General features: G+C 39.7%; 1 protein-coding gene across 1 annotated transcript; it reads left to right on the top strand.

Moving 5' to 3' along the window:
• The first annotated feature begins 673 nt into the window (after nt 1–673).
• On the top strand, nt 674–26,067 carry ASB15 (ankyrin repeat and SOCS box containing 15). The gene is made up of 9 exons (XM_065409439.1): nt 674–807; nt 4,820–4,872; nt 4,958–5,089; nt 5,554–5,712; nt 11,978–12,223; nt 20,297–20,468; nt 20,988–21,558; nt 23,170–23,323; nt 25,895–26,067. Exons 1-9 carry the CDS (start codon nt 692–694, stop codon nt 26,065–26,067), a joined length of 1,776 nt encoding a protein of 591 aa, XP_065265511.1. The 5' UTR covers nt 674–691.
• The last annotated feature ends 1,400 nt before the right edge of the window (nt 26,068–27,467 follow it).

Here is a 27,467-nt window from a genome sequence, read left to right as displayed (position 1 = left end):
GCAGCATTATCTCCCGTAAATGTAAACAATCTTGTTGGTCTTAGCGATTGGCTGAACAAGAAGTAGGACTGAGTGGTCTTGTAGACTCTAAAGTTCTATATTGTTTTGTTTTTGAGTGCAGTTACCAAACAAAATAATCTACATTTGTAAGTTGCACTTTCATGATAAAGAGATTGCACTATCGTACTTGTAGGAGGTGAATTGAAAAATACTGTTTCTTTTGTTTATCACTTTTACAGTGCAAATATTTGTAATAAAAATAATAATATAAAGTGAGCAGTGTACACTTCGTATTCTGTGTTGTAATTGAAATCAATATTTGAAAATGTAGAGAAACATCCAAAATATTTAATAAATTTGAATTCATATTCTATTGTTTAACAATGTGATTAACACTGTGATTAATTGCGATTAATTTTTTAATCACTTGAGTTAACTGTAATTAATTGACAGCCCTAATTTAAACTGAAAACAAAGGGGCTTAGCTATGATGTAGTAGTGTCTACATAGGATGTTACTGTGCTGCAAGCTGATGCATTCAAATTCTGGATTGCTACATAGTGACTTGCCATGAATACAAGCCATCAGAGTGAAGTATCATTCACCATGAATAAGAGTGGCAGAATCTGGCCCTTAACAGTACATTTTTCTATTTTTTTTTTCTTGACAACAGCTCAACCTTTCATATAAGATGATGGAAGGAAATGAGGACTCTATTGAAGACCATCTCACTGCTTATGCAATTCAGCTTAGTATTCAAGAATCAATTGAAGCCAGTCAACCAACAACTTCCCATTACCATGAAAGGTACTTTAGTAAGTCAGAAAACACATACATGTGATGAGAAAATAGCAAATTCTTTCAGTGTTCTCGACAGTTGAAATTAAAAATTTCTTTATGTCATCTTAGCATTTTAAGTTTAGTTTGGCTATTATCTGTGTTTGTGTTTACAGCCAGGCCCTGTATGAAGACATGACTGAATATAGCAAACATAATATAACTGTCTTCATTAGTTACATGCTAGTAAATAATCCTCTTTTTGAAGAAAATGGACGATGCTTTGTTTGTACTCTCTGGGTATGTGTGATGGGTTGCCCCCGCCCTCTGGGGTGCCACCTGATGTACTGGGGTACCACTGAGCCCTCCTGTTCCACCAGCCTGGGCTCCCTTACACTGTCCTGCTGAGCCAGGCCCTCAAGCAGCACACAACAGGTAGGGACACACCCAGCTGTAGAAAGATACAGACACTGAAATAAGCACTGTATGGGGGAGGCTTCAGGTAGGGAATTGCCCAGTACTCAAGTGCACACCCCCTCTGAAGTGTAAACCCAAAATTGTATTGTCTTATGCTGCACAGAGAACAATACAAAAAACTGGTTACAGGTAGTAGTTTCTCACCCTAAATGTTATTTTAGGTAGATTGCAGAGGTTCTTGCAGGCAAGCTGCTCTTGCTTGCAGCTTAAAACTCCAGGTATCTCTTTCACAGGCCAGGCACCTTCCCAGCCTGGTCTCAGTCCTTCTCCCCACTCTTCGTCTTTGTTTCTTAGATGTTCAAAGCAGTCATCAGTGAAGAACGAACACTGATTATGTCCCTCCCTGGCCTTAAATAGGTTTTATATATGGCGGGAATCCTTTGTTTTTCAGTGTGGTTCTCTCCACCCCACCCCGCAGTGGAAAAATACTGGTATTCTATCATGGAGTCCAGTACCAGGTAACATGATCACATGACCCTGCAGTGTCAAAGCAGCCATGATTCAAGGGCTGTTTGTAGCATCTCAGGAAGGTGGGAGATTAGCATCTTCAAAGACCTATTTTTCTCCCTAATGGTCCATTGACTTGTCCCCAGCTAGCCAGCCAGACTGATTGCATTCTGTCTGGTGGGCATTCCCCAATTGCAAATACTTTTGTAGTACAGATGTATAGTCAATATTCCTAACTTTAGATACAAAAATGAGACATGCATACAAATAGGATAATCATATTCAGCAAATCATAACCTTTCCAATGATACCTCACGCCTTATCTTGCACATAACATATAGTTATGCTTTAATCATATTATAACAATATATCTATGAAGAATATGTGGTGTAGTGTCACAGTACGTCTACACTGCAATGTAAGCCCAGGGTTAGTAGAACTTGAGTTAGCAGACCTGGAGTTTGTTAACCTAGTGCTTGAGCATCTATGCTCATTTGTAGCCCCAGGTTAGGAATTGTTGAACCGTGGGTCCCAACCTGCGGCTCCAGCTTCTATATTGCATTATGCAGGTCCAAGTCCGACCACCCATATCCCAGACTTCCTAATGCCCTCTCAAAATGTGACTGCTCTAGCCCTTTGTTTGTGGTGCAAGCATGGAAAAACTGGACTGTCCACCAAACTTGTCTGTCCAGAGGACAAAGTCAGTCAGCCATGGGATTGTGGAATACTTCTGGCGGACTCCCAGAGCACAAGTCCAGTAGTGCTGAGTCTACACTGCAAAGCAATAGGGCATAAACCCTGGGTGACTCAGGCCATGTCTACAGTTACCGGGGATTGATGCTGCTATGATCGATGCAGCGGGGGTCGATTTAGTGGGTCTAGTGAAGACCCACTAAATCAATCACAGAGCGCTCTCCAGTTGACTCCAGTACTCCACCAAAACAAGAGGAGTTAGGTACGCTGATGAGAGAGCATCTCCCATTGACGCAGCACGGTGTAGACACCGCTGTAAGTCGACCTAAACTACGTCGACTCCACCTACATTATTCACGTCGCTGGAGGAGCGTAACTCAGGTCGACTTACCCCAGTAGACAAGGCCTGAGGCTCAGACCTTCCACCCCACTGGGGTCCTGGGCCCGGGTCCTGGATTAGTGCGGTGTGTGTGTAGATGGAAGGGGGTTTAGGCTTGAGCCTGAGTTCAAACCCTGGGATTACATTACAATGTAGACATACCCTAAGTATTCTATAGTTATAACCACATTTAAAAGGCTTTCTGGGGAGAATTCTGGCCAGTGTGCAGAAAATGGTGTAGCAGCCACACTGACACATGCATATTCTGTAAAAGAAACGTTAGGCCTTGATGGAGCACAGATTTATGCATATGACTAACTTTATGATGTGAGTAAGTCCCATTGATTTCAGGGTTGTGTCCTTAATGTGCATTCAGAATCCAGAGCTAAGAAGCTCAATGCAGAATACATGTCTGTGTTGGTGGGAAGAAAAGGAAGAGCTCTGTGCAAGGACTATTGGGCATAAGCCTAAATGTGTAGAACACACCTCTGACTCATAGATTCCACCTTATAGCAGAGGTCTTGCAGAGCGGCCTGTGCCGGGTATTGGGAAGAGCCAGAATACAGGCAGACAACTTCTGCCTCATGCTTCCATCACACGCCATGGATCTTCTGATGGATAATTGTGCAATGACTGCCAACATTTCACCCAATTATAGTAATTCAAGAAATTGTATTTAACTATCTGATTTCATAGCACTTCCACTCAGAAAATTCTCACTGAAGTCAATGGGAATTACCCACACAGAGGAACTGCAGGATTGGACCCTAAAACAGCAAAACTGTGGTACAGTTTTATTTGTTTTTAAATTGTGAAAAACAAAATTATTGAGTTTTGCATTAAAAACATGGTTACTATTTTTAAAATCATTAATATATATTAGCATAGATTGTTTTCTGTTTGAGCCAACTGCCCTCAGATATGACATGTAGGTAGCATTTCTGTTGTAGATGTTGAGTAAAATTTTCAAAAGTGCCTAAATGATTTAGGAGCCTACAGGTCCCATAGGCTTTCAATGAGACTTTGGTTTCTAAGTACCTACATCATTTTTGAAAATTGGTCTTCATTTTCTAAGTCACTAAGATGCTTTCGAAAATGTTACCTGTTAGCTACCTCTATTGATGAAACAAAACTTGGCTTTAATGGGAGTTGTATGGCAAAAACCCCACTATACGTTTTTGATCACTATAAATTGAAGGACTTTTTGTAAAATGCTGTACAGTATTTGAAAATGAAGACGAAGGCAGACAAGTGTTAACCGCCCAATTCAATTTATGACTTTGATCCTATAATGGGATCAATGGAACTCTGAGAAAGTAAAGGTCCACATGTGGTTCCTATTTCCTGTTGCAAGATCAGAGCCTATTTCTTCATTGAAGACTGTCAAACAGTGCCACTGTCCATTTTCATCTATGATTTGGCCGATTCCTACTATTATGCTGTTGTACTTGTTGTCATAGTATCTCAGGGTCCTGGCAGCCATTGGCATTTTTATCACCGGATCACATAGATCTGCTCTGAATAGGTTTAAATGACATTGTTAAAAATGTTGGCAACTGTGTCTATACATTGGAACTGTATTATGTTAGCTGCAGAGGGAAACTTCAGAAAAAAGGCTAGCATAGACACAACCAAACAGACCTATCACTGGCCTGAGGCAGAGCCTAGGCAATGAGTGGGGGGGGCATGTAGGGGTCATGTGCCACCCCAAGATTTGCTGCTTGGCTTGTACTGAGCATGCTCACATGGACTAAGCAGGCTCAGTAACACTGCTGAAGCCGGCTGCCCCCACTCCTACTATTGGCAAGTCTGGGTCATCTTTGGCCTGAAGCCTGGGGTCCAGAGTCTGTTCAAATTGTCATCCTGTATCTAACATTCCTGAGTGCTCTGTCAGGTCACATAGTGAATCAGGATTTGTAACTGAGGTGATATAAACCTAAAGTTGAAAACCAGTGGAAACAGGTGATTAAAACCACTAAAAATTGTGCTTTAATGTAATGTGTCTATATTGTGTATACTTGATATCTTCTGTCATCCCTTCAACAGATTTGTACCACCCAGTGATCAAAATAGGAAACTTATAACAGCCATAAGACAAGGTACAAATATTGAAATAAAATATTCACTGTGCAAAGCACTGAGCTTGTCCTATTTTTTTCAGATATGCACTATTTTTTGTTTCAGGCCAAGTATTTGATCTTCGGAACTATGTGAAACATAAATATGCTTTGGATGAAGCTGATGAAAGAGGTTGGTTTCCACTTCATGAGGCTGCAGCTCAGCCAATTCAGCAAATACTTGAAATCATTCTGGATGGTGAGTGAGCTCAAGACACCCCACAGGGCTATGAGATTGGAAAGATACAAGACAAGGAGCAATAAATAGACAAACACAAGAATAGAATCAATAACTGCAAAATGTATGAGAAAACCCCTCCTCTGTTTCATGGCTTCGTCAGTCAACTGGGCCAAATTCTCTGCTGGTGTAAATTGGCACAGCTCTGTTGACTTCAGTGAAGCTCCACCTATGTACACCGGCAGAGAGGTTGGTCGGTTTTGAATGACTTTGTTCAGAAAACTACAATTATTCAGAGAAGAGCTGCATGATCTAATCACTGACTACAATAGTCAACCATTGTTGCAGGACTAACTAGTAAGTCAAAGTTTAAAATAGTTGTAAATTCATTTTCATGCAGATATTTATCAACATGGCATTTGTGTTATGTCCTAGGTGCTTGTCATTTTAATTTTGTGTTTTGTTTTCTACTTTCTGAACTCTAGCATCTTATAAATCAATGTGGGAATACAAAACATGTGATGGAGAAACACCGTTAACTTTGGCAGCAAAAGCTGGTTTTGTGGAAAATGTAAGAACATTATTGGAAAAGGGTGTTTGGCCTAATACCACAAACAATAAAGGAGAAACTCCTCTTCTCATTGGTAATTGCTTCCTTTCTATGAATTAAACCAACACGAATAGCAGAGTTTTCAGTGTTCTAAACTATTCTATCTAGTTCCTGCATTCCCCAAAGCCAACCATAACAAGGGGATCTGGGGCCTGCTCCTGCAAACCCTTCTTCATGTGACTAGTCCTTACTCACTTGACTATTCCAATTGGCTAAAATGGCTTAGTTGCTATTCAATTTTTAGAGGGAAAATAAAAATGGATTATGCTGCCACCAAATAATGTTAATTTTGCTTGAGTAAATTTTCAGGGTTAATTGTTGACTTTCTGGTACCTATGGGATGTCTACACTGCAATGTAAGCCCAGCATTCAAACTCAAGTTCAAGTCTGACCCCCCTTCCGTCTACACACAAATTGTGCTAATGCAGGGCTCAGACTCAGGGTCCCAGGACCCCACAGGGGTGGAGGGTCTGAGCCTGAGTCAAGCTGGGATTCAGGTTCAAGCCCTGTTGCTTTGTAATGTAGATGTTGCCCCACTGGATTCATGCTCTGGGAGTCTGCAAAAAATATTTCACAATCCCACGGGCCAACTTTCTTTGTCCTCTGGACAGACAAATTTGGTGAACAGTCAAGTTTTCCCATGCTTGCACCACGAACAAAGGGCTACAGGGGCCACATTTTGAGAGGGTGCTAGGAAGTCTGGGATATGGATGGTAGGATTTAGCCCTGCATAATGTAGTATAGAAACTGAAGCCCCAGATTGGGACCCATGGTTCAATTCCTAACCTGGGGTTACAAATGACTACAGGCACTCAAGCCTTAGGTTAACAAATCCAGAGTCTGCTCACTCAAATTCTACTAACCCTGCCGTGTAGACATATGAGTCTGATCCCTCACTCTTGAAATCTGTGAGAGCTTTGTTATCGACTGAAGTGGGTGCAGGAGGAGACCCTGCATGATGTTGTAGGGGCATGTTTCAGAAGTGGTCATGTTAGGTTTCTTCCCACTGTAATTAATTTATGTCCTTAGAGTTATAAACAACAGACAAAAGGTAGGTGAAAATAATGAAATAAATATATTCTTAAATTGAACTAATAGAATTTGGACTAAGAAAGTACAAGGAACACAGTTATAAAAAGGAGTTGATCTATACGCTAAACAGAAGGAATACCTTTGTACATTCAGGAAAAGTAATTAGGAGTGTGACGGGTTGGGTCACAGAGACCCCCTTGGGCCTGCCACCTGATGTGCTGAGACTACCTCTGAGCCCGTTTTCCCTGCCAGCTTGGGACTTCAGTACCCTGTCTTGTTGAGCCAGACACTCTAGCCTGCTACAGACACAGACCCAGGTCTGAACCACATCCCCCAAAAGCTGCAGACTTAACTGAAAACGGCTTAGAAAGTGCTCCTGTCTCTAGCACCCAGATCCCCAGTTCCCAATGGGATCTAAACCCCAAATAAATCCATTTGACTCTGTATAAAGCGTATACAGGGTAAACTCATAAATTGTCCGCCCTCTATAACACTGATAGAGAGATATGCACAGCTGTTTGCTCCCCCAGGAATTAATTACTTACTCTGGGTCAATTAATAAGCAAAAGTGATTTTATTAAATATAAAAAGTAGGATTTAAGTGGTTCCAAGTAATAACAGATAGAACAGAGTAAGATACCAAGCAAAATCAAATAAAATACGCAAGTCTAAAGTAGATTATAAGCTTTCTAATGATACCTTACAAGAGACCTTTTGCATGAAGCATATTTCAGTTATATTATATTCACACTCATTAGCATATTTTTATAAAATCATATGGAGTGCAACATCACAAGGAGTCCTTTTTCTTTAAGAAGTTTTACCAACTACTTTTCACCAAGAGATTGCCAAGGCATCTTGGGGAATTTCCACTCTCCTGCTGTATGAACAACTGAGGGGTTTAATTTACTGACACTGAGTTTGTGCTGAACATTTTAAAAGCACCTTTCTATAATAGAGATGAGAGATTTATATTTCAGAGAGGCAACATTTGCCTCCCTGCATAAATTATTTTCTATTCTTTGTTTCACATGAATTACAAAAGTAACCTTTATAGTCTTTCATCTAGTCTTCTGAGAGAAAACTAGGTATGGACCCCAACTTTTGAATAGATGCTATTCCAATATTCCATCTTTTCTCTTTCTCTCCTGCTACCGCTTCAGCAAATCAGAGCAGTTTCAGCCTAAATTCCAGTGCCAAACTCCCACCTATGAGTCACAACAAACACTCAGTTGGGTGGGCTGGCTGGCTTACAGCTCCAGAGTGAATTTGAGATGCAATCAGACGCTGATCAAATGATTTCTGGAATGTGCATCCTGAGTTGCCTTGAAGATTTGGGGAAGACATCACAAATTCTAATGCACCTGGTAGAGCATTCTTATATTGATTGCAAGGACTTGACCAAAAGATGCATTTGCTTTCTGCAACTAGTATGTTGTGTAACAGAACACAGAGGTTATCCCACATTTAAAAAAAAATAGTTACACCTGGAAGTTCTACTGTTTTGTTTTTCTGGAGAAATATTTTAAACCATTTTATTTTTGTTAAAAACAACAAGGAGTCTGGTGGCACCTTAAAGACTAACAGATTTATTTGGGCATAAGCTTTCGTGGGTAGAAGAAGTGGGTTTTTACCCACAAAAGCTTATGCCCAAATAAATCTGTTAGTCTTTAAGGTGCCACCGGACTCCTTGTTGTTTTTGTGGATACAGACTAACACGGCTACCCCCTTACTTTTGCTGTTACATTTGATTTGGTAGAACTTTTCTTTTTAAAATTTTTCATATGAATTTAGTGCATATGAAAGATGCAGGGTTGATGTTCCTGGAAACTGAGTTCCTTTCCTTATTTACAGAATAGATACAGCACAGGCAGTGGCAGCTGAAGTTTTCCTACACTGCCTTGCCAATGTGCCTTATCCCTGAAACAGAGGGACCATCTGTAAGTGGAAGCAGATAGTTCATTTTCTGTACATGTTTAGTTACCCAAAGTCCTTTGAATGGAAAGCCTCCCATTGACTTCACTGGACTTTAGATCAGGCCCCAGGGGCCAGATTTTTAAAGGTATTTAGGTGCCTAGAGATGCAGATGGGCACCTAATGGGATTTTCAAAAACACCTGGGTGCCTAACTCCCATTGATGTCATTCTACATGACAATCTGCATCTTAAAATGCTATCACAGGAACCTCTGCTCACCACACCTGGGCCTCCTGATAGCCACTCTGGGGATTAGCTCTTCAAGCACAATGTCCTTCTTGTGGTTCCTCGGCTCCTTGTCTCTCTCGGTCTGCAACTCCTCTCTTGCTCCAGGAGTAGCAGCTTCTTCTTTGTGACTCAGCCCTCCAGTTGAGTTAGTATGGTGTTTCCCCTTCCAGGAATATTGGAATATCAACACCTTCCTCACCATCCCAGGCAATCCTTAAGTCCACTACCCTGGGTGGGCCACTTACTCAGTGAATAGAACACATGGCCCCAGAAAGCCTCCAAGTTCACTGCCCAAATTGTGCCACTCACTCAGTAGCTGGGAGGGGAATCCAGGTCCACCCTCTACTCTGGATTCCAGTCCAGGGCCCTATCTCCAGCAGCAAAGATCCAGACAACCACAAACCGTCCTGTCACTCGGATTGTTTCCTACCTCACCTTCTCCACCCCTCTAGCCAAATCTTTTCCTCTGGGTCTACTACACAAATCCTTCCTCTGAGGTCTAAATCTGTGTCTCCCTTGTCCCAGGGAGAGGGCCTGCAACCCTCTTCCCCCGAGCCCTCTTTCTGCTACCAGCTCCCTGGTTTTATAGAAGCCCCATCTGTTCCTGCACAGGTAAACTTCCCTTAATTAGGGATTGCCTCTCAGCCTAAATATTCCCCAGTTTGCAGCCTTATAGGTTAATTGGCGTATGTGACCTAAATTGACCCCTTCAGGACTAATGTGGGGGAGCATATCCCATCAGAGGTGCCTAATTACCTTTAAAAATCTGGCCTATTGTGACCACTCAAGGCACAAGTAATGGTCAGCAGTCCAAGTGAGGGTTTAACTAGAGGCTGCACAACTTTTAATGAAATCTTGGATGTTTTACAAATAGTTGTTTATGACTGTGGGTGGCCTACTGGAGAATATAATGGAATTTTATTATTTTTACAGGCTTTGTCAGGAGTAGTTGGGTATTTTCACTTTCAGAAAGAATTTGTGGAAAATGGCATGCAACTAAATTACTAAGGAATAACTCAGTTCAAAGCCAGATTATTCTTTTGGAAAGTTTTCTGCTGATATATTTAAATGAGCTTTACCCTATATTAGTAATTTAAGTGCACCAGCTTCCAGCTCTTGTTGAAAATGAAAGTACTCAAGGCCTTATGAAGAAAATCAATCTGTAAAATTAATACAATTCCCACATCATACATACCGAAATACAATGATCAGACTTATTAAAACATTACATTTGATGGGTACTAACTTTTGTCAATTCTAACCACAAAGAATACCCAATGAAGCAATTAATGTATTAAAATGTTAAGGTCTGAGCCACAAAGGATCTTTAAAAGTTTCTTTAGATTTATTGCTTTGTATTTCTCCAGTTCTTTCCAGTAGTTGCAAATCCATAGAACTTTTAAGATATTATTAGCCATTGCTGCTTGATGAATACCAGGAAGAGTAAACTCAACTAGAATTGAAGGAAAAGGATTTTTTTTTCTTCCCCACTAAATTTACTCTCCTGGATATTTCTATTTATGATTTCCTGATAGGTTGAGTTTTTTGGGGCTGTTGTCAGTTGTAATCGAGTCTGTGGGAGTGGAGGGTGTTTTGCACCTTACAGTTCAATCCTAGTCACACTGAAGTCAGTGAGAGCATCATCAAGCACTTACCACTCAATATAAGTTGCAATTGAGAATTGCTTTTAATTTAACTTAATTACTCCTGCACTAACTCTACAAGAGAGCCGTAGATTAGAGGACTCTTTAGTTGGGTACCTAAAACTCCATCGAAGTCAAAGAAACTATGAATAGCATTATCACACAACAGAGATCAGCTGAAACTAAGTAATCACAAAGAATATTTTTTTGAGGGGAAAGCTTGTGTATTTATTCAAACATTTATTATTGGTTATTACTGCTGAGGCCTTGAAGTTTCACAGAATATTGAATATTTGTCCAAAAATTCTGGGTCAGATCATGCTATCCATTGAAAGAAAAAATCTAATTGAAATCAATGGAAGTGCCATTATACGTTAAAGATATACTACCAAGCTCATACAGAATGTGAAAGTCAAAACAAGGCACAAAAAAGTATAAACCATATGAAGATAAAGGTAGAAATATTACTGTTAAATTTTAAAATCTGACCACAATTGATCTGGGTAGCAAAATGTGCATGAACCGAAAACTCTCCCATAGATAGGTAACTTGTGCTGGTCTTGAGCTGCATTATCCATGAAAATTTCACAGTTGGATCCTCAAAAGGGCAGAATTCGGCCTTTGAGTATAACATATGTCAGTGATATCTTGGCTAGTGACAACCAGTGAACATCAGTTTAGGCATTAGAATTAGAAGCTGACCTAATAAGTGGGATAGTTGGAACACTGGGAGAACATTGAAGAGTTTGCTGTAGCATTAAAGGTAAAGGCTGTATTCAACTGTGACAAATGGTGGTGAAGGTTATACACTAGATCCAAGTTGGAAAGAAGAATGGGTGTTCATGTTAAGTAGCAAATGTATATCAACATAGTGTTCAGTGGAAGGCCAATCTTACAAACCTGGCATATGTGGAACACTGATAGAGATCTTTGGGAGATCCATACATGAAGAACAAAGCCCTGAGAATGTACCTTACTTGCCAAGGGGGAAGGAAAAGTGGTGTGGCTGCAAAAGCAACTAACTGGATGGAGTAAGATAAAGCAGTACCCTTCTGTTTTTGCTTTTACCTTTCTGTTTGTTGCTTTTCTTGCAATACTCCTGCTTCTGTAGCCTCAGAACATAAATTTTGCATACACACTGAATGTCAATCAGTGCCAGTTACACTATTTTACCATTTGCATGCAAGTACCATGATTGCCTGACCAGCTTACACCCAGCATGTAACTTACACCATCCTTTACTTGCCAGTGTATTTGGTCCACGGACTGCTAGGAAAGAGGTCTGAATTTGGCCCACATGGATGAACTGCTTAATTTTCTCCAAACACTGAAAAAAATGTAAGCCTCACAATTCATCTTTCAGCATGTGTAACAAGATCTCTAATGGTGTCTTTTTTTCTTCTTTTTCCATATTTTCAAGCTGTGAGACGGGGCTCTTACGAAATGGTATTGGCTCTGATTAAATACAACTGTCGTATCCACCAGCCATGTGTAAAACGCTGGTCAGCAATGCATGAAGCTGCAAAACAAGGCTGCAAAGAGATTGTTTCTCTGCTTCTGAAGAATGGAGGAAATGTGCACTTGAAAGATGGTTATGGGGTAACGCCATTAGGAGTTGCTGCTGAATATGGACACTGTGATGTGCTGGAGCATCTTATTCATAAAGGTATGTAGGCAGGTAAAGATTTGTGCTTCTGCAGCTGCATACATATTGTCTGGTTACCAGGGCATATGTGAGGCCACATATATCTGATCACATTAAAAGGGAGGTAAGTGTCACTGATCTTACACTGTGTTTAAAAAAATAAATATTGAAGATCACAGTGAGCTAGAGAGCAACTTTGGTCTAAACAAATCTACTTTAATTTTAGCTTGTTTGGGGTTCTCCATTTGATTTTCTCTTTTTTCATCTTGGTTCCAAACATAACCTACTCATTGCTGGTGTTATTTATTTTGTGATCACCAAGGAGACAGCAAGGGTGTGTCCATACTGCAATAAAAATCCCATGGCAGCGAGTCTCAGAGCCTGGGTCAGCTGACTTGGGCTTACACTACAGGGTTAAAAATAGCAGTGTAAATGTTTGGGCTTGGGCTGGACCCTGGCTCTGAAACCCAGCAAAAGGGAAGGGTCTGAGAGCCCAAATGTTTACACTGCTATTTTTAGCCCTGTAGCGCACGCCCAAGACAGTTGACCCAGGCTCTGAGGCTCACAGCTGCAGATTTCTTATCGCAGTGTAGACGTACCCCAAGAGGCAGCTGATAACCAGAAAATTATTTTAAAGCCTATTCCATGACTTTCCATGAGTGGAAACCAATGCTTGACACCATAGAAAGTCAGGAATCCTGGATTTCAATGGGTAGATAGCATTAATTTCTAGCCTCAGTGAACCGTGACTCTTTCAAGTGTGTTGCTTCCCCCCTCTTTCTGAAGCTGCAATCTCTCCCTCTCCTTTCTGTCACATCATTTAAGATTTCTGTATTTGTTTCCCCATCTGTTAAACAGGGACAATGTTCCTTTAAGATCTATGGGTAAAAGTGCTAGAAAAATGCTAAACACTATTGTTAATTCGTATTCTAGTGCCATAGTATGCTAAATGTTTTACAGACAGATGTGAAGACAACATACTTACCCTGAAGCACTCACAATCTAAATGGATAGTTTTCCAATGAAAGATCAGGATGGGTGTGACTAAAAGAGATGTGCTTGTACAATGAAATTGAACAGGCACTTCGTTAGTTCCACAATTTTTGTTTGGATAGTTTGAAAAATGTGTCACGTTTTCTGTTCAGTCACCTGGCCAGTTAACACACAAGAAAGACTAAAGGGCAGGTCTACACTAAAAAGTTATGTCAGCAGTGCCCAACCTACGGCCCACCAGAGCATTTCATAAGGCCCAGGGCCTGCTTCAACACAATATACTAATGGCCAATTCATTAGCGTTTTGTCATTATGTTGACATCATTTTAGTTTACACAAGTGTGTAAATAGACAATACTGAACATAGAAACAATCTATCTAAATACCTATGGAACAAGCTGAACTTAAAATATAAATCAACACAGGTGACATTAAATCTTATTAAAATATGTAGAATCTGCTTGGCCCACACAAGGTTGTGCTTAGGTTTATAGAGGCCCTCCTGTGTAATAAGTTTGAGCACCACTGAGTTAGGTCAATCCAGTCACGTTACTCAGAGGTATGAAAAGGTAATTAAACTGACCTAACCCCCGGTGTAGATGGTATTAGGTCAATGGAAGAATTCTTTCGCCTCTGCCTCTCGGGAAGGTGGATTAACTACAGCAAAGGGAGAACCCCTCCCGTCACTGTAATGACTGTCTGCTCTACACTGAAGCGCTATAATGCTGTAGCTGCACCGCTGTAGTGGTTTAAGTGTAGACATAACCTAATTTTCCCCAATTTCCATCTCGGCTGTCCCTTTATATTGAGCTGTAAATCAGTGAAACCCTTGGACTTTGGGTTAAAAGCATGAAACGTAATGTGGTAATACAATGGTACATGCTGATCTCTTTTCCGATAGGAAATCCCTAATAGAACACTCCTGCTGGCAATAAAAGGAACTAATCTTCACTGTCCATAATGTCAATCTACAATCCATCTTTTTTTTACTATTCATTTATACTTGTATATTTCCAATGTCACTTATTTTCTTTAAAAAAACCCAGCATATTAGGAGTGTCTAGAATACAGTATTCAGACTCATCTACATAAACCCTCCTTTACACAATGGGTGTAGTTCTATCACAGTTAAATACGTTTTAAATGATAGAAGAGACAACAGTTGAAAGTGTATCTCAGAAACAAAAAAGAATTACGTAACACCCATGAGTGTTTTATATAGATACTTTTCTACCAACACGGAGCAATTTTCACCTGTGCACAGCAGCAATATACTCGCTTACTCAGATGTTCATTTATTACTTATGTTAAGCTATATTTAATATTTTAAGCTTCATACTATCTAGTTTCCCAATACCAACGTAACAGAGTGCTGTTGTAATGTGTTTAAGGTTTCTGTTAGAGTTCATATCATTGTCAGCATTCCATGTTTATAGCAATGATTGAAGTTTGTTAGTTGCAGACTCAAAGAACAGTCTTTTACAGTTGTTGCTCTGGCATGCAATTAAATTACTAATCTACATAGCAGCTTCCATCAGGGCTTTACAGTTCAGTTACAGTTCAGTACATTTAGCATTGGCTTTATGTTATTTACACTGCCCCCTGCAAGCTGTTTCATGGGTACAGTGTATCAATTTATAGCACACATTAATTCCTAACTGTACTTAGAAATTATATAGCACTTTATATTTTCAAAGCACTGTACAAACATATCCCAAACTTGGCAATCCACAGTGCCTTCCATCCTGACTTCTCTCTCTTTTCATAGTCCCAATCATCTGAATGGGTAGGGTCAACCCTTCCAGATGGTCCTGAAATATGGTCCACTTTGGCAGGCAGCATGCATAATGTAGTGTATCAGTGCAGCATTGGAATTATTCTCCAAAGTGCTTGACTATTTAGAATAATATTTTACGCTTATATAGTGCTTTACAGTAACGAAGCACTGCACAGACATCCTCATTACATGCCTGTGAGGTAGGTAGGTAAGTATTATGACTCAATGTTATAGGTGGGGTAATAGACACAAGGGTGAGACAATAGCAGAATATAGATTAGAACTCAGGAGCTGCTTGCTTCCATCCCTAAAATCAGTCCCCTAAATCTCACTGCTCTACAAAATTGGCTGTTGCTTGGCTTCATTCACAGACTTCAGCTGTTTTGGTCAGAAGGAATTAAACTTTGTTTGTCTTTAAATGATTGAGCCATACAAACCGTGGAGAACTAGGAAATATTTGTGGTTTTTTTATAAATATTTTATGCCCTTCAGTGTACCTGGGTGATATTACCCTTCCTGAATGCACAGAGTTAGATGAAAAGGGATTGGTTACAAAACTAGGCAGGAAAGATAAAACAATGACCTAGATAAGGAGTTTCCTCTCAAGTACCATAGCCAGGTTTATAGCTGTGAAGAGAGATAAAATAAATAATAAATCATCCTTTGTTCTGGAGAAGCTGCTGATGTGTCACTGCACACTGCTACTGGCTGAAGGCTCCCTGAGGGAAACTTTTGCAGGTGCCAAGCCAACTTGGCCTCCTAAGTAATATGGTTGGATGGTAACCAGAAGGGTATAACATAAGCTCTCAGGGCCTGTGAGGCCTACCTATTGGGTGGAGCAGGACCTGACCTGGTGCTTGTGGTGGCAGTTCAGGTAATGATAAGCATCCAGGGATCAGGTACCGACTCCAGGGTGAAGCAGGAATCAGGGGCCAAGCAGAAGGTCAGAACTGAAGTCAGAAGTCAAAGTCTAAGCCAAAGGGTAAGCCAGAGTCATAATCAGGGACGTCACCAGGAGTTGGAGCTAGGAGTCAGAAACCAGAATGGAGAAGGGAAGCTGTGGCTGGGGCAAGAAGTCAAAGTGCACACAGTGTAAGCACTGCTACAGGCATGGTTCACATTGAGCAGCTGCTGTACTGGTGCTACTGCAAGGCTCAAGTAGCAGGCTGCTGGCTCCCCTGCCCAATCAGGAAGCACAACCATTAGGAGAGGGCTCATTGGGCCCAGCTGAGCTTGCTGGGTTGCCTAATAACCAGGCTGGGAGCCAGCTGTGCCCCGACATGTAACTTAGAGACCCAGTCAGGGAATGGTTGGTCCACAGGCACTTTTCCAAAAGAGATGTGGAGGCACAGGCCTGTCACTTGAGAAGAGTGTACTCAGGGGACTGGTAGAGGGTCTTAGCAGGGCAGTTTACCAGGAACCATGACACAGACAATCAGGAATAGGATAGGATACAGAGGGATACAGAGGAACCTAGACAAACTAGAGGATTGGGCCAAAAGAAATCTGATGAGGTTCAACAAGGACAAGTGCAGAATCCTGCACTTAGGATGGAAGAATCCCATGCATTGCTATAGACTAGGGACCGACTGGCTAAGCAGCAGTTCTGCAGAAAAGGACCTACGGGTTCCAGTGGACGAGAAGCTGGATATGAGTCAACAGTGTGCCCTTGTTGCCAAAAAGGCTAACGGCATTTTGGGCTGTATAAGTAGGAGCATTGACAGCAGATCGAGGGACGTGATCATTCCCCTCTATTCGGCATTGGTGAGGCCTCATCTGGAGTACTGTGTCCAGTTTTGGGCCCCACAATACAAGAAGGATGTGGAAAAATTGGAAAGAGTCCAGCGGAGGGCAAGAAAAATAATTAGAGGGCTGGAGCACATGACTTATGAGGCTGTGGGGCTGGGATTGTTTAGTCTGCAGAAGAGAAGAATGAGGGGGGATTTGATAGCTGCTTTCAACTACCTGAAATGGGGTTCCAAAGAGGATGGATCTACACTGCTCTCAGTGGTAGCAGATGACAGAACAAGGAGTAATGGTCTCAAGTTGCACTGGGGGAGGTTTAAGTTGGATATTGGGAAAAACTTTTTCACTAGGAGGGTGGTGAAGCACTGGAACGGGTTACCTAGGGAGGTGGTGGAATCTCCTTCCTTAGAGGTTTTTAAGGTCAGGCTTGACAAAGCCCTGGCTGGGATGATTTAGTTGGGGATTTGTCCTGCTTTGAGCAGGGGGTTGGACTAGATGACCTCCTGAGGTCCCTTCCAACCCTGATATTCTATGATTCTATGAATATATTCTGACGTTGAGGCCAATACTGCAGATACATCTCTTACCATTGGGAATGTATGTTTCTATGCCATTTGCTTACGTCTTGTAGCCAAAACTAGATGGGAAAGGCACAGAAAATGTGCAAGGCCTTTGTAGTCAGCGCCCTTTGTTATTAATTATTAATTATTATTATTATTATTTGCAATTTCATGTACTGCAGAACACCCAAAGTATTTCCCAATATTCAACCATATTTCCATTGTTTGAATATTTTCTAGTTGTTAGACCCATATCATCTGTGCCTGTTGTGCTCCCCTTGATTCCATGAAAGCCATGCTGAGAGGTATCTTCATGCTTATCGTGTGCAGCAATTTACATATCAGTGTTCTCTGGCTGCACTGCTATGTGTGGCTTGTGCCCTTCCCCCTGGTGAGCAAAGCACCTGTTCCCCAATATACTGCACAACTCTTCACTTGACTCCTTTGCTCTATTAGAAGAAACAATTGTTTTATTCTGATCTACATCCTGGTAGACTTTCCTGTTCCTAGGAAGATTGCCAATTACAGGCTCGCATCTCTTCTCCCATGCAAATTTTTTCAGCAAACTTGATCAGCAGACATCTTAGACAACATCCAGCCTTTCCATTGGCTCCAGCTGCCCTGAGATTATGTTAAAACAGGGGTTGGCAACCTTTCAGAAGTGGTGTGCCGAGTCTTCATTTATTCACTCTAATTTAAGGTTTCGCGTGCCAGTAATACATTTTAACATTTTTAGAAGGTCTTTTTCTATAAGTCTATAATATATAACTAAACTATTGTTGTATGTAAAGTAAATAAGGTTTTTTAAATGTTTAAGAAGCTTCATTTAAAATTAAATTAAAACGTAGAGCCCCCTGGACCGGTGGCCGGGCAGTGTGAGTGCCATAGGTTGCCTACCCTGTGTTAAAATCTTGAAAAGCCTTTGCTGATCCTGGCCACAGCATTTAAACTATGGCAGCATGATGCAGTTCTTTTGCATCCTTCTGTGAGGTGTCTTTTGGAACTTTTAGCACTAAAGGTGGTCTGATTTTGTTTTATTTCAACAAACTGACGGTGAAACAGCCATGGCAGGCTCTCATTTTTTTTAAGCTAAGAGTTGTATGCTGTGGACAAGTATGAGAATAATGTAGTCATTTTTCAGTACTGTAAGGTGTTCTTTGAAATAATCTTTGCTACATGATTGTGTAGCACCATTAAGGGAAATGCTAAACAAACACATATATAGACATGGTCCCTCACAAACTAAATAGGCTAGGCAAACAGAAAGTAATGAAAATGTCAGATGTACATGTCTTAAATTGCGTTCTATCAATATATTTCCCCATGACCTTCCTCCTTTACTGCTGACCCTGTGCTTCAGTCCTTCTACACTACCATTGCCGATCACTGTCCTGTTTAAATGTTTTTCCACATATTCAAGCAAATACCAGTGCCTGACCTTCTTTTGTAAAAGACAATTAATTGCATACTTTTTGCTTATTCACATTAATGTGCTTTTTCCCTTGGTGCAGAAGGTTGCCCTTTCAAACTATTGAATGAGTCTGTTTGACATATTTCAGGCCTTGTAAGTATCCAGCACCTAAATACTACCAGGATTCTCAGTGAATCCCACAGCACCTTAGCTGTATTTATCAAAGCATTAACCTGTGGTGTGCTCTGTCTAATGTCCAACAAACTCCAAAGCAGAATAGTTGATACATCACTGGGAGGATTCTGTGCATAAGGAACATATGTAGTGGATGTAGAATGAGAGCCATCAGAGTTAGTTTATTTGGTCCAGGACAAATACCCAATATGTGAGCTGCACCAGTGACTCAATAGATAGATTAATACTGGCTAATCAAATAAGATAAAACTGTGTAATATATATGTATATTTTTAATTCCATCCATAGCCACTAGGATGCGCTGCCACAATGGTTCCATATTGCAAAGTAGCCTGCCTATAACTATGCCAAATCTCATGCTTTAAACTCAGATTACAAGGTTTATGATTTAACAGACACAGAATGGGAAAACGTGACCCTCACTCTTTGGTTTATGGAACCAAAGCACTCTAGGGATTATCTCAATTCATATAAGACTCTTAAAAGCTAAACTTAACATTGAAATCTTTACCTAAAAATATGTAACTGCACAAAAGAAAAAAAAATTGTCTCCAGCTACCTTGCTGGGCCCTGCTTCCAAGTCTCAGAAGGGAATATTTACAGTAGAACCTCAGAGTTACGAGTTACAAACTGATCAGTCAACCACACACCTCATTTGGAACCGGAAACACACAATCAGGCAGCAGCAGAGACAAAAACAAAACAAAACAAACACAGTACAGTACTGTGTTAAACGTAAACTACTAAAAAAAAGGGGAAAACAGCATTTTGCATAGTAAAGTTTCAAAGCTGTATTAAGTCAATGTTCAGCTGTAAACTTTTGAAAGAATAACCATAACCTTTTGTTCAGAGTTACGAACATTTCAGAGTAACCAACAACCTCAATTCCCGAGGTGTTTGTAACTCTGAGGTTTTACTGTAACTGAACATGTTTTTTTCCCAAGATTGGATTTTTTTGGGAGGAAGGCATCACATGGGAATGTTTTTGCTCCACTGGAAGAAAACAAAAGGTTTACAATGATATAATATATATGTTAGAAGTGACAAGAGGTGATTACTTCTGCTCCTACACCAATTTTTTTTTTTTAAGTAGCAACATGCAAATCTGACAGTAAGCATGTTTGAAAGGATTTCAGAATACTGCACATCCTCAGTTTAGTATCTCAGCTCAAAGGAAATGTCACTCAAGTGATTTCTCTCCACTTTCCCAATATATATACGTTTGTATCTGTGATGGCTGAATTTTACATTTAATTTCTAAACTGGTTACTATAAACTTTTCTGTTCTGTTCTTAGAGGTGCAATTTTAATAACTGAACATGAAGAGAAAAGAAATTCAGGATATTTTAAAGACAAGATACATCTTCCAAGTTCCTTTGGACTTAACTATTACCTTTATATCCTTTCACCAGGTGGTGATGTTCATGCTTTAGCAGATGATGGTGCATCAGTACTGTTTGAAGCAGCTGGAGGAGGTAATCCAGACTGTATAGCTCTTCTTTTGGAATATGGAGGAAGTGGTAATGTGCCTAATAGGGCAGGACAGCTCCCTATACACAAAGCAGCCTATGAAGGACATTATCTGTGAGTATAACTGTAGGCTTCAAATTCTCCCCTATAATACTGCATCTACTACTACGTCACATTAAAGGATTGAATTGAAAAGTCCAAATTTAAAGATCATTCGTATTTGACAAGTATGTACATTAAATTATTTTTAATTAAATCTTAAATGTGGCTTCAGCATATTCAATAGGAAATACAAAACAAAAAACAAAACCTAGCAGAACTAAAAGAAAGTAATTGGGACATTCGGTGGTAATTTACACTTTGTACAACTCCATTTAATTCAAAAAGGTTCCATGTGGTATAAGTCAGGACAGAAATTTGTTTGTTGGGGTTGTTCAGGAGTAAACAAGGGCAGAATCTGGCTTCTCGGGTGAAATGGTCAGTTAGGTAGTAGAAAGTCACAACTGGATATCCTGTTTTCATGAGGTTGGGGGAGGGGTTTATGCCTGGGTGGATTTTAGCTGCAGGGTGGGGAAGGAGTTTATGTCTGGGTGGATTTTAGCCAGATGAAAATTTTCTTCATTATCTTTTTAGGTCATTGAAATATCTAATTCCTGTTACATCCAAGACTGCAATCCAGAGAAGTGGGTTAAGCCCCATTCACTCAGCAGCAGATGGCCAGAATGTGCAGTGTCTAGAACTCCTCATTGAAAACGATTTTGATGTCAATACTCTCCTGGCTGAACACATTTCTGAAAACTATGATGATGAAAGGAAAACGGCACTCTATTTTGCAGTTTCTAACAATGACATTCTCTGCACAGAAGTGTTACTCAAAGCTGGTGCAGACCCAAACAAGGATCCTCTAAATTGTCTTCTTGTAGCAGTGAGAGCTGGTAACCATGAAATCGTACGTTTGCTTCTATCATATGGAGCAAATGTCAATTGCTACTTCATGCTCGTGAATGACACCCATTTCCCCAGTGCCATTCAGTACGCTTTGAATGATGAGGTAATGCTAAGGCTGTTGTTGAATCATGGATATAATGCAGAGAGGTGTTTTGATTGCATGCATGGCGACATCTTTGGAAGTTCTTTTGTGTGGTCACTTCCAGAAGAGGAGGTATTACCAGGATGGACATCTTGTGTAATAAAAGATACTCCAGTAAGCACATTCCTCATTTTCTTCTCTTCATTTTTCTCTTCAATGTAATCTTGCTTTAAATTTATTTCATATTTTAATGCAGAATTAAGATTTCTTGATATCAACATACTTATTTACACCCCCCCCATAACCTTTCTTCAGTTTTATTTTGGTATAGAGAAAATGACACAGAGAGAGTAGTTTTAGTTTTGAAACTGAGCTAGAGGTTGTAGGAAGGAAGTATTGACTAGCAATTAAAGGAGGGAGCTGGAAGGCAGGAAAATGGGTTCTATTCCCAACTCAGCCAATTATTTGCCAGTATGTTTTGGGTTAAACATAGGGCATGATCCTGCAACCTCTTAAGCATGTGATATCTACTCGTGTGGTAAACCTATCTAAATCAACAGATTTACTCACACAAATAAAGTTATACGTATGTGTAAGTGTTTGCAGGATTGAGATGTTAGACTAAATTTATGAAACGTCCACATTTTTGATGCCCAGCTTGAGATGTCCAGATGTTCAGAGCGAGTGAGAATCCAGAACTTTGATTGAAGTCAAATGAGAGCTGTGGATGCTCAGCACTTCTGAAAATCAGGACCTGGGTATCCCAATAACTGAGGCACACAACGATAGTGGGGGGAAATTCCAAATGTAGGCATTAACTTGTCTGTACTTCAGTTTCCCCATATAGATAGAGGGAATAATAATATCTACTGTCACAAGAGGGCTGTGAGGCTTACTTTATTAATGTTTGGATAGTGCTTTGAAATCCTCAGATAAAAGGTTCTGTAGTTATGTAAGTGCAAAGCATTACTATAAAGAGGTGTCAGTACAATTAAACACAGTACTTATGAGATACAATTCTTCGAACATTTATATCTTTTGTATAAAATAGTGGGTTCAAAAGAAAAAATATAACTGTATTTGGTTCCAATTCCTCTTCCACTGAAGTCAATGATGAAAGTCCCATTGTCTTCAATGGGAGCAGGATGCCTTTTAGCATTCTGCTAGCAGCAGGCATTCCCAAACAATTAGCGTGCATAAGATACTGATAAGTTGTTATTAGTAACACAGGTAACACAAGATACTGTTTGAGGATTTTATACTTTGGATGCTTTATGATCAAAGATTTCCAAGGGTGCCATATTATTTCATAGGCTGTTTTGAGACTCACCGCAAACCCATATTTCAGGGATATATTCAAGCAAATTTGAATGCAAAGTGTAGCCGAAAAATGTAGAGTTATGATAGTAGTAGATAAAAATGATAAAGGCCTAAGAGTTAATGTCCTCCAGGTTTTCCCCTGAGTTTGAGATTATTGTTGGGCAATAATGCTCAGCATACATGTAATGAAAGTGTACTTTTTAGAGACAGATGTTTAACCCTACTTCTAAAACCAAAGTGGAATAAAACAATGAGGAAGTTATCAAGATATTGTCATCTTTGACATAATGAAAAGTGGCCTTCAGGTTTCTGTTCAAACAAAGAATCAGAAGTTAGAGATTGCTGGAGCTGACTTTTTAGGTGATCCATTATATCCCCATGGGATGTCAGTACAGGACTGTTTCTTACAGGATATTGGCATTTCCCTGGGTGAGTTTTAAAAGTAATCTGTGTTTTTCCTTTCAGTTCTGTGCCTTTATTACAGTTCCTTGGTTGAAACATTTAGTTGGACATGTGATTCGCATTTTGATAGACTATATGGATTATGTTCCTTTGTGCTCAAAACTAAAGTGTGTCCTAGAAGCACAGAAAGAATGGCCAGAGATACATCAGATATTAGGTAAATGTCTAACATTTGTTTAATTATTTGATCTGGTATTAAAGGTTTGTAAAAAATTACTATAATTACCAGTTATATTTAATTCTAATATGTTCTGTTTGCATCACCTGGTCTAAGGGCCAGTTCCTGACACCCTCTCTCAGACTGGGGCAGATCCTCAGGTAGAATCAGTCATCCTAGTTCCATTGACATCATTGCACTAAGACAATTTATACTAGCTAAGGATCTGCCCCACTGAGTAGTACCTTGTTCTGGGGGAAGCCCCGTTTATTTCATTTGGAGAGTAAGGTACCTCCAGGTGAGTAGTGGTGGCAGAATCTCACCCTACACTGACGTATGTATTTCTAACGCACCCATCACTGTGTAATCCTGTGAGATGCTGACCCTTTACCGAGGGGCATTTGCCCACGCTTTCATTGTTCTACTCCCTCCCTCACCTAATAGCTCTTCAGAGAGCAACATGAGAAAGAGTGTGGAACACTTCGACTGTAAAAATGTTGGCATTTAGTATGCCACAATGTCCTAAATCTGACTTACACAATGTGCATTATCGGGGCATCATTTTTAGCATTTTAGTTGAGCCTCTCATGGGTTCCTGTGTATACCTGTCTTTTAAAAGGCTTACAAACTAGATGGGACATTCCACCACAATATTAACCCCAGGACCGAGAGGGTTCAGGAGCAGCAGCAATTTGGGAATCATGGAGACTGGGGGGTCCTAGAGGCACTGAGGGGGCACGGGAACTTCATGCAGATTGCTCTTGATCCAGTAGATCATTCAGGATCTGCCAAGAACTTAGGAAAGAATCCTCAGGTTTAGGACGCAGAAGCCCTTTCCAGTTCTGGGTGGAAGGAATCCTGACCCTTCGGAAATCCTACCCTCCTACTAGATCGATCCGGCAGAAACACCATGAGTGACATCCTGCCCCTATTGAAGTCAATGAGAATTTTGTTATTGACTTCAGTGGGTATGTCTATATTGCAGCTGGTAGCACAGATAGACAGACTTGTGCTAGCTGTGCTCTAACTAGCATGAGTCTGTCGGCCTGAGCTGGGAATCACACCTCCCAGCTGAAACATAAACATACGCAGGATTTCACCTCATAACTATGAATTCACAAAGTTTCCTGTCCCTTATGTAGCCTACGTAGGGTATATGCTTATGTGTAAGGGACACTTTAGTCCTACATTTGAAAAAATTGCCCAGTTTCATTAGTTTATTAGTAATACAGGCAAGGAATTAATTTATGATATTTATCTCAGTGCCACTTTAAAGCAGCTGCAATTAAATTCTGAAAAGTTTCCATTAGACATGTATAGGAAGATGTCCTATAACAATTTCCTAAGGGCATGTGTACCATGCCTAAATACATATTTATATGCTATATTGCAGTAGAGCTGTTAGTCTATTGAGCATCTACATTTATTTTAAAAATATATCTATATGTATGTGCACACAAACTGGAATTGGTACTTTGAAATGAAGATCTATTTAATACATTTTAATTTATTGAACTATGGAAAATATGTTTGTCTATATTTATATGGCACAGTTCTCTTTGGAGCTGTTGCAGTCTAACAGGTAATTAACACTAGTGTTTATGCTTTTATAAACCTTCACCAAAGCAGTTCTCTTTCTATTAGGGTAATAAATACAAAATTCTGTCTGAATAATGTGGAGATTGTAAAATTAACTGATAAAAGGCAAAATTTTCAAAATTAAAGCTGATGCTGTCTTTATTTTTGCTTTTGCATTTTACACTGGTGTGCAAAAGAATTACTTTTTTGGATTTTGTTGTTTGATGTCACAGCTTCAAAGTAATTTGGTTGTGTTAACTGCTTCAAAAGTTCAAGTATTTTGAAATATGCTGTTCATATAAAACATTTAATTACAACGAACTCTCTCTGGTGGCATGATGTATCAGTTATCTTATGATATTTGTAGTCTTTGTTTAGAAGTTGCAATAACTCAAACACACAGGGTCTAATACTGCACCTTCAAGTGTTACTGAGTCAGTGGGAATTGAAGGTGCTTAGCATCTTTCAGGATTGAGTACACAGATCATGTAATTAGTCAGCATTTATTGTGCTAATTGGTGTGTTGATGTAAGCATCCAAATGAAGGATTTGGATACGCTATTCAGGTGCCCACGTTTGAAAAATTGAGACCATGGTGTTACCATCATTTTAAAGGAAAAGTGCCGATTATAAGGTGTTAATAGCACATAAAATCACCATTTAGAATTTAGCTAAAATAAACAGGCTTGTCAATTAAAAACAGGAAAAAAACAACGTAATGAGCATCCAATATGAAAATAACATCTAAGTACAATAAAACTGACCACTTGATGTCACCATTGCTCCAGTGAAATTTTATTAGTGGTGCATTTATTTGGGAGTAAATTAAAACTGTATTTTATTAAAAGTAACAGGAATAGGAGAGCTTTCAGCTGGTAGATTTCTGAACTGAGTTTCATTAGAGCGCATGTTTTGAGATTCTAAGTCTGAGACACACTTGCCAAATTAATGGCCTGTTTTTCCCCCTGATGTGTTTCCCTCACTATTTTTCAGAGACTCCTCGCCCATTAAAACATTTGTGCCGCCTGAAAATACGTCAACTGATGGGACTAAGGAGACTACGGAGACAAGCATCAATGACGAAGCTTCCTCTTCCACCAGTTCTAAAGGACTATATCCTATATAAAGAATATGATCTTTATGGAAAGGGGCTAAATTTAGCCTAGATTTAAAACAGTCGTTTAAAACTTGTAAATTAATTCTTTAAAATTTTTTGCTAGATTGAGAATTATTAGTATTGTTATATGTACTCAAAACATTTGATATTTGCTGTAAATAGGCCTTTTATGGGAACCTTTTAAAAAAAATGTGGTCTGTAAAACTCAATTTGTTTTGTCTGTTTTTACTTAACATTGTGTCTTGATATTCTAAGAGCATGGAGAAGGAGATGATAGTCATTGTACAACCCAAAACCTCCAGGATTGGATTCTAGGTGAGTAATATGTACACTTCAACCTGGAAAAAAAGCTACAAGCAGAGTTTTCTTAGTAGGTTCTCTGTTGAAGATGATAAAAGAGTTCATGTTTAAAATGCTGATTTATTTTAAAAAGTGTATATGTGGAAATTAGAAGTATGATGAAAATAAAAATGTTCTGTTTCATTTGTATGATAACTTTTGACTCCAGCCACCTTTCATGTATTTGGCTTGAAATGTGATATTTTGTACATTTTAAATTGGGTCCTACCGTTAAGTGCTCCAAAATAATAAAACAGTTCTCTTTTTATTTAGATGTAAAGAAGTCAAACACAGCAATCATCCTTTAAATCATACTGTAAAGCTTCAGAGGAAAGATATTATGGCTTAGCCTTCTATGGCTTTGGTATTCTTTGGCAACAATTGTGCATGTCAGTGAAGTTCACTGTTAAGTCTGACAGCCACCCAAAATATTGCAAGCCCAGAGTTGTGCCTTTTGCTCAAAAGCCTCTGGTAGAAATCGATTTGGACTGTTTAGTGAACATTGGAGTCTTGTCACCAGTTTCACACAGTGAGTGGGCTACACCCATCGTACCAATGATCAAGAAGGATGGCTCAGTCTGAATTTGTGGCGATTTCAAAGTGACATTGAATCCAGTTTTATGTGCAGACCAGTTTGACCACTACCTTGTATTGAAGATTTGTTTGCTAATCTTAGTTGTGGACAGTGTTTCAATAAATTGCTCAATGCATATCTACAAATGGAGATTGATCTGGCAACTCATAAATATATCTCAATCAACATGCAAAAAGGCTTATTTTGTTAGAACAGTTTGCCTTTTGGTATCATGTCGGCACCTGCCCTGTTCCAGAAAGCCATGGATGAGATTGTGAAGAGACTGAATGGAGTTCAAAGTGCTATTTGGATGACATCCTTGTTACAGGAAAGGATCAAGAGTATCATTGTCAGAATTTGGATGCTGTCTTGTAAGGTTTGGAAGACCATGGACTGAGAATACATCGAGACAACTGTGAGTTTTTCACACCTTCACTTGGATACCTTGGACATATAATTGATGTCAAAGGCTTAAGGAAATTGCCAGAAAAAGAGAAGGCAGTTCTTCAAGCGCCCCTGCCAGAGAATGTGTCACG

The sequence above is a fragment of the Emys orbicularis genome, chromosome 1 (assembly GCF_028017835.1).
Source record: "Emys orbicularis isolate rEmyOrb1 chromosome 1, rEmyOrb1.hap1, whole genome shotgun sequence".
Lineage (NCBI taxonomy): Eukaryota > Metazoa > Chordata > Testudines > Emydidae > Emys > Emys orbicularis.
This window is presented reverse-complemented; position numbering and strand designations above follow the sequence as displayed.

What these genes read in the sequence shown, in the direction of transcription:
- ASB15 (XM_065409439.1), top strand. Translation starts at nt 692, where the DNA reads ATGATGGAAGGAAATGAGGACTCTATTGAAGACCATCTCACTGCTTAT. An exon ending in TATAACAGCCATAAGACAAG is followed by an intron (nt 4,873 to 4,957) that starts GTACAAATATTG and finishes TTTTTGTTTCAG; the next exon opens with GCCAAGTATTTGATCTTCGG. An exon ending in GCCTATGAAGGACATTATCT is followed by an intron (nt 20,469 to 20,987) that starts GTGAGTATAACT and finishes TTATCTTTTTAG; the next exon opens with GTCATTGAAATATCTAATTC.